Raw genomic sequence first — 7,739 nt, forward strand, 5'->3', positions numbered from 1 at the left:
ACAATATCTAATCCACACGCCACCTAAGAACGGGAGGGGAACCTCGGCATCTCACAAGCTGGCGCCTAGTTTCTGAGTTTTGGGCCGGGAGACCCCACCCGGTCTGGATCTCGTGGCCCCGACACCCCTCCCGTAGCCTTTGTCTTCAGGCCAAGTAATCACTTACTGTTGGGCCTTAATAAATACGTCTGAGAACTGTCCTTATGCTCGGTAAATATTGGATTAGCTTTTCAATGACCAGGCTCTTGAAAAGGCTGGAGAAATCCACACCAGGTCTCAACTAAGCCCAACAGTCAATAGGTAAGGAAAAGACGCTATTTCCTTGGCTGGGGTGGGGGGCGTGGAGATGGGGGGCTCCTACCCTTATCAAGTTAGCTGATTCTACTGAACATGACAGCAGTTGTAGAAAATAGAAAAAAGGGGGTGCCCAAGTTTTGGATGAGCTGGAATTTCCACCTGGCCCTTGACGGGTTCTATTTCTATGTCCACGGTGCCCAGCCTCAACAAGAACTCTTTTTGTCTAACACGTAGTTTTTGTTTGTTTGTTTGAGGGATGCTTATGGGAGCTTCTGACCCGGCTCTTGGAAGAGAGGATGACCCAGAGGATCTCTGGCCGCCCCCCTAACTTTGCTTAGGTGAGACAAAACCGGGCAGATTCCTTGGAAGTTCCGCTCTGTCTCCCTGTTTTGCAAACGAAACGATGCAGGAGACATTGAGAATTAAAGAGGAAGTCCTTCTCTCCTCCAACACAGGGGTGCTGGTGGTGAAAGAAGTTTCTGAGCTGGTTTCCCGTCGTGGCACCGAGGCGCCAGAGGGATCCCGCGCATATTTCGAATGACAGGGTGTTGGTAACCGAGGGGTCCGGCTGGATGAAAGCGGCCTCAGAACCCACTGCGGCGGAAATCGAGCTGGGCATCGGACTGAGCGGTCTCGCGGCGTCCCTGAGCCGCTCCTGCAGTGCGGAGAGGGCTGGCTTCGCGCGCCCGGGCGTCAAGACGCGTCCGGTGCGGGAACAAGGGACCTGGATTTTCATCTACCCTGGAGCCGCGAAGCCCGCGGCCTCTGAGCTTCCCCCAGGCCCTGGGCACCTCGGTGTCCTCCTGGGCCCGGCACGGTCCGATGGCCTCTACTCCGGGCTCCCAGACAGGAGAGGCCTAGCCGCCAGCTGCGCGCGCAGGAGCAGCGAAGTGCGCGCAAGGACCCCGACCCTGAACGCCGATGTTCACAGACCCGAGCCCCAGCTTAGAGCCAGTATTTGGTAAAGAGACAGAAGCAGAGACAGAGACAGAAAGAGAAAGAGAGATCTCCAGCTCTCAGAGTGTCACGGGGCCTAGGCGGGGCAAGCGCCCTCTGAAGCCATCAAAGACAGGGGTGGCTGTTTTCCCCTCCTCCAGCCTCCTCCCCAATAGATATAGCACGAATTTTTAATGCGTCTTCCTTTCACAGACAACAATACAGGGTTTGAAAGCCGGACACAATTTGGGTTTTGTGCGGTTCCCTCCTCGCGCTCCCTCGGCCCAGCTGGCCATATGGAATCCAGCATGGAGCCCGCGGATGACAAAGGGACCCAGTGACAGGCCCAACAAAACCCCAAGGAGACTTCTGCCTGACTCCGGGATTCACTGCCCGCGATAAGCGCGCTGAATGGTGCGGGGCGGAGGGGGGCGAAGGGGGCGGAGGATGGGCCCCTTCTCCCTCTTCCCCTCTCGCTGTCCCCTGCGATCCTTTCTCTGTCCCTTTTTAATATGCACGCCTCTAACATCCCTGGCTCCCAGCTCTCCCATTGTGCCGTTTTGTGCGGCCCGCTGTAGATTGGGCGAAGATAGACTGCCGAAGCGGACCCCGCGCCGGGTGCGCTCCCAGGGCGCTGGGGTTAGGGCCACACAGGCTCCGCGGGCGCTTTTATTGACTCCATGGGGACCCGAGGACAGTGAGAGGCGGGCGTCGGGCCCACCTCCCCGGCTCCCAGCCGCCGGCGCGCACATCCAGACTGCAGGCTGGTAGGCCTAACCGCTACCCCAAACGCGCCCTCTACGAGCACAGGTGGATGCCTGCGAGAATTTGGCCCTTCCACGCTGCCTCCTTCCCCTCTGGAGGCCGGGGGGGGGAAGCTCCTACGATCATTTTTGGCCCCCGGAAGTTCTGGGTCCTGCAGCAGTCAAAATCAACCAAGTCTTGGGGCTGTGCCTCAGGCCTCGTGACAACCCCACTCCAAGAGGCTGGAACTCTCACCTCCCCTGCTGACGGATGGGGGTAGAGGGCAGTTACAAGAGGAATGTTGAGTGATTGGTATCAGGGCAAGTTGGGCATTCGGCTATTGCAGACACACGATTTGGGGAGAATTCTCCTGGCCTTTGCAAAGAGCAAGAAATAAAACCCCAAACGTTTCCAAGCTGGTGTGGGGAACAAAGGTAGACTTTCCCGCATTTAGGAAAACCTGGAAAAACCCAGTCGAACCTGGAGATATGAAAGGACATTTAGGAGGATATTAGAAAGACTCCAGCGCCCTCAATTATCCAGGGGCAGCTGCGCAACGCGGGAATAACGTGTAATCACGTCCCCGGGCGTGTGGTGCTGAGTGCTATTGACGCGCAGATTTGGTCACACGGATAATCATGTTTGCTTTAGATATTGAATTAAATCTGATCATCAACTAGAGGTAGCGAGAACGTCAGCTGGGACCGCTCCCTTTGCTCGGCCTCCTCGCCCCCGCCCCCAGCCATGAAGGTGGAGCTCGAGAGAAAACCAGAGATACAGTTTCCGAATGGGGCCGACTTTCAATCCCGAGGCGTCTCGGAGCGCGGTCTGAGCTGCAGAGCCCCGGGTATTTTCGGAAATCCGCAAGATAGAGGAGACAGGCGCCCCTCCCCCCAAGTCCGCGGGGCCCTCTGAGACGCTCCCCGGCGCGGGCAAGTATGCGCCAGGGTCCTCCAGGGAGCTCTCCCTGAGGCAAAGGTGGGATGGGATCAGAACTCTAGCAGGGAAGGACCGTCCGCCTCCCCCGGGCGAACGAGGGCGGTTTGCTCACTTCTCGCTCCCCTTACCGCAGCCCAGGAGGCCGCGACGCACCACCCCACCCCCAGACCCCTACTTTCTAGCGAGCAATTCGCCCAGCTTCACGCCAGAGAGCTGGCCTGGGGGACCGCGCACAGCCAGATGCTAGGAGGGGACGAGGCGCGGCATCCAGTCCAGGGACAGAGGCGGGAAACTCGGAAAGAGTGGGGATGGAAGGAAGGCTGGTTATCAGGGATCGCCTCTGACTCCCGCTTCCTGGCTCTCCCCGGCTGAGGAGCCCAGGGAGGCCGCAGCACCTCCACCCACCCCGTAGTCTTCCGCGCCCGGGTCCCCGCGTCCCTCCTTGTAGCCAAAGCTTGGAGCGCCCCGAAACGCGCCCCCGGCCCCCGCGCCCAGGTCTAGGCCGCCTCCCGGCCGCGGATTTGCAAGGGGGTGGGGAGAGAAGCCGACCAGTCTCAACCTCAGCATCCCCTCCCCTCCTTAGCACGAGGTAAATCAAATGCAACAAAATGAAAGTCATCGAGTGTAGTGGCTTCAACAGCTCCTTAGGCTGAAGGAGCCACTCGTAGATTTGGGCGAGCGAGGGGGGCTTGCTCTTCTCGCCTTTGCGTTTTCCAAAGTCACTCTTCCTCCTGCGCCAGGGCGCTGCCGCCCGAATGCAGACCGCGCGTGAGGCCGAGAGACAGGCTGGGAGAGGCCGAGCGACCCCGGGCGGCGGGTCAGCCGCTCGCAGGCCCCAGGCCAGCGCTCCCGCGCGCGCCCGGGGTCCGAGGCGCGGGGCCTGGCCCGCACGCCCGGGAGAGGCCTGTTCCGAAGCCTCCCCAGCGCCTCGGGTGCTCCGGCTCCCAAGGGATGCGCGGGGGAGAGCGCGGCCAGCGGCCTGGCCCGGCTCCTTACCCGAGACCTCCTTGCCCGAGACCTCCTTGCCCGGCGCAGGGCGACAAAGTAAGACAAACGGGAGGGCCGGGCTTGGTTTTTTTAAACACAGGGTTTTTATTAAAATTCTTATTTAAAAAAATTGAAAGCTTTCAGCGCCCGGCGCTCTTGGGGAACCGCACGGAACCGCTGAGCTCCAAGTTCCGGGGCTCAGGACCCGGAGGATGGGGCAGGGGGCTTCTCGCTCGCCTACACATTTTTCCTTTTTCATATTTGAGAAATGTTTGCACTGAACAAAATAAAAAAAGAAGAGAAGAAAGCAGGGGTAACCAAATATAAGCAAACCAAAACAAACCACGAAGAAAGGAGTTGGGCCCTGAGGGGTACAGGCCCTTCCTGAAGGTCATTTTGGCAACAATCACCACCGATATTTACAACGAAAAGCGAAATCTGCCACCAGTTGTCAGAACGTTTACATGGCCATAAATATTTAGCATTTTCTTACTTTAAAAAAAATGGAGAAAAAAAATCCTCTATATTTTTAAAGTGTTCTCCACTTGCTTCAGAAGAAGACGGCTGACAATATCGCTACTCACACAAACATATTTTACAAAATTCACAAAAGCGGGGCGGGGGGGTGTCTTTTACTCCTTCTCAGGTGAGGACGTTAACGCTGGGACCATTCGGTCCCCAGGGAGAGGCAGAGAAGCGAAGCTGCGCAAACATTCTGTAAACTCGGCTTATGGTTCAGCCGTCTCCAAAGGTTCAAACGGAGAGAGGGATGGGGCGGAGCTGGGGGGTGGAATCTGCCTCTCCAAGGAGGTGCAGCAACCTCCTGGCGCCTCCCCAACGGAGCCAAGAGTCAACTCGACTCCAGAATAATAATTATAATAATATAATAACCACTGTAAGGGCCGAGTCCTCCTCGCCTCCGCCGCTGGGGTGGGGCCTGGGCCTGGGGCCGAGAGTCTCAGAGGGGCGACGCTCACCAAGTCCACTGCTGGGCCTGGACCAGGGGGTGTGCTGTCGGGTACTGGGGGGTGCCGGCCGAGCTGTACTGGGCGTTGTACTGCATGTGTTGCAGAGACTGCGCGCTGTAGGCCGAAAAGGGGATGCCCGCCTGGAAGGTGGCAGCTGCCAGGTCCTGGGCTTTGAGCGCGTGGCACGGTTTGCCGTCCCTGACCAAAACGGGCACGGCCACCCGGCGCGGCGAGGGCAGGGGCGTCACCTCCATACCTTTCTCTGCCCGGGCGCGCTTCATCTTGTAGCGGTGGTTCTGGAACCAGATCTTGACCTGCGTGGGCGTGAGGCGAATGAGGCTGGCCAGGTGTTCGCGCTCTGGCGCCGACAGGTACCGCTGCTGCCGGAAGCGCCGCTCCAGCTCGTAGGTCTGCGCCTTGGAGAAGAGCACCCGCCGCTTCCGCTTCTTGCCGGCGTCCCCTCCGCCGCCGGGGGTCTCCTTGTCATTGTCCGGTGACTCGTCGGCCGAGGGCTCCGGAGACTTGGAACTCGAGTCCTGGGGCGCCGCGCCGGCTGCCAGCCCATGCACTGGGGGAAAGAGAAGCCCATCAGGAGCCTGGAGGCCGCGCGCGGCCGGGCCCGACCCCGCGCGCCCCGGATCCTCCGTGCGCCCTCGGGCCTGTGCGCCCCGCAGCCAGGCCCCGCTGCCTTCGCCCTGACCCCCGCCCTGCTCCACGCCTGACAAAATCGTCGGTGTCCGCCCCGGGGAAAGAGAAGAAGCGGCAGGAGTAGGGGCTCGGTGCTCCAGTTTCTAGGGGTTTGACCAGTGTGGGTGCGTATTTTTTTTGGGGGGGGAGTGGCGCGCGGAGGAGATCATCGCGGGTTAAGGGCTCCGGCCCCCTTAAGCAGTTTCCTCTCCGGAGAGACGTGGGCAGATTTTTAAAAGAAAAAACCCACAATCCCGGCATTGATCGGCTCGGCCATTTAAGGCAGGTTTTGGGGGCTTTCGTTTCTGCTTTCCGACTTTCTGGACACCCTCCGCACCGCACAAAGCGTCCTCTATGAAGTGCAGGGGGCAGGGTGAGCTATTTATACCCGGGCCACCCTCTCCCCGTATCCCGAGGCAGGCTGGCTCGCTCCACTGCTCCAGGCCAGTCCTTCCCGGCTGTCGGAATGGGGGAGGGGGGCTCCGGCCGGAGCCGTCAGTTCTGGTTGGCGTCTGTAACCAGCCCTTGGGAGGTATTCCCCTCCCCTTCTTCCTCCTAATTTCTCTCTTTGGAAGAAATATCTGAGACCAAGTCTCCTTCCCGGACTAGGGGGGGTCTGACGAAGAGGGAAGAGGTAGGGCATCCCGAACAAACGTTAGGCATCTTTCTGGGGGCGCAGGGTGAGGGATCCGGCTTACAAGGCTCCATCCCTTTTCTCCCCGCGGCGTGCGGCCCAGGCTGCGGCCACAGTAGCAGAGGCGGTCACAGCCGCGGCGGCCAAGTTTCGCTACTTACGGGAGTACTGGAGGCCCTCGGTGCTGGCCAGCCAGCGCGTGTACGGGTTGTCGCTGCTGTCGTAGAAGGGGTTCTTTAGGGGCAGGCTCTGCACCGTGTCCAGGGCGCCCTGCCCCAGCGGCCCGGCCCTCTTGGCGGGCTCCGGCCCCTCGCTCTCCTCCTCTGGCCCTTCGGCCACCGAGCCCTCCTCATCGTTGGTGTCCGGTAGGTCCAAGATGTCCTTGACCGAAAACCCCGTCTTTGTGTTGGTCAGCGACATGGCCGGGACCCCGCAATTTATGCCGCAAAGTTGTAGCTTCACTTGGTCAATTCCTTGCGCTCTCAGTAGGGGCGGGGGAGGGGGTATGGGGAGAGGGGTTGGGGGAGGGGAGGGGGGATGGGCTTTAATTATTGAGATTATTATGTTTAAGAAAAAGAAAGAAACTCTGGGAAAGGGGAGAAAAAGAAAGAAAGAAAGAAAGAAAAAGCCCAAGGCGTTGCCTGTGTCTTCTCTGCAAGCACGCGGAAATGGACGCGGGGAGCCGGGCGGCCTGCGCGCCAGCGCTGCGGGCCGGGCCCGAGTTTGTAACTCCAGGAGGGGTGCCAAGGCGGCGTCAGCTCCGGCTCCGGCTGCCGCTCAGCGCGCGGTGGCGGCTGGTGGCGAGGAAAAAATGGGCCATTGCCCGAGTGATCAGTCCATATAAGGCTGGGCTCCACTCACGAACCTGGGGAGAGGGGGGGAAGAGGGGGAGAAAGAGAGGGAGGGAAAGATAGAGGGAGGGGAGGGAAAGGGGGGAGGAAAGGGGGGAGGGAAAGAAAGAGGGAGGGAGGGAGGGAGGGAGGGGGAGCGAGAGAAGGGTGGAAAAAAGGGGGAGGGAGACATTAAAACGCAAAGGTTGGACACGTGTGGGCGGGTCTTGGAAGTCAAGTGGATGAAGACTGTATTTGCAGATGTGAAATTGTGGGTTTTGGGGAGCTCCGCGCTCCCAGCCAACGGCCCTCTAGAGCAAGATGAGAGGTGTAACGTGTCAATTAATTGCAAAGACGGGGCGAGCCTTTCTTACCCAGTATTTACATACAAAGGACCACCGCGTCGCTCGCGAGTCCACACACTTGAAAGGGCAGTTTTAACAAATTGCATCTTTTTTAAAAAAGCGGGGGAGGAGGAAAGAAAAAACAGAAACCCGGAGGAGGAGAGAAAAACAGAATCCTCCTTAACATTCACCGGTTCCTACCTCCCCGCCCACGCGCGCCTGCCCCCAGCAAGCCGGAAAATTGGCGATTTGTGGCGCCTTTGGAAAAGGGGGAGGGGGCGCAGGCTGAGCCGCGGAAATCTCTCCTTCCCATCGCTGGCCGTTCCCTAAACAAGATCCGGTTCAAATGGCAAGAGCCCAACTTCTGTAAGCC

General features: G+C 59.4%; 1 protein-coding gene across 2 annotated transcripts; it reads right to left on the reverse strand.

The window, feature by feature from the left end:
• Positions 1-3,989: 3,989 nt before the first annotated feature.
• NKX2-2 (NK2 homeobox 2) lies at positions 3,990-7,065 on the reverse strand. Of its 2 annotated transcripts, XM_027118325.1 has the most exons (3): positions 6,354-6,680; positions 5,128-5,439; positions 3,994-4,180 (listed from the first exon to the last, which is right to left on the reverse strand). In XM_027118325.1, the coding sequence occupies exons 1-3, from the start codon at positions 6,610-6,612 to the stop codon at positions 4,044-4,046; spliced, it is 708 nt and encodes a 235-aa protein (XP_026974126.1). In that variant the 5' UTR covers positions 6,613-6,680; the 3' UTR covers positions 3,994-4,043. The 2 variants fall into 2 exon arrangements, with proteins under 2 accessions (XP_026974125.1, XP_026974126.1); XM_027118324.1 differs by having other exon boundaries at positions 3,990-5,439; positions 6,354-7,065.
• Positions 7,066-7,739: the final 674 nt, after the last annotated feature.

The sequence above is a fragment of the Aethalodelphis obliquidens genome, unplaced genomic scaffold, assembly GCF_003676395.1.
Source record: "Aethalodelphis obliquidens isolate GAN/ISIS:26980383/991018 unplaced genomic scaffold, ASM367639v1 scaffold18, whole genome shotgun sequence".
NCBI classification, from domain to species: Eukaryota; Metazoa; Chordata; class Mammalia; order Artiodactyla; family Delphinidae; genus Aethalodelphis; species Aethalodelphis obliquidens.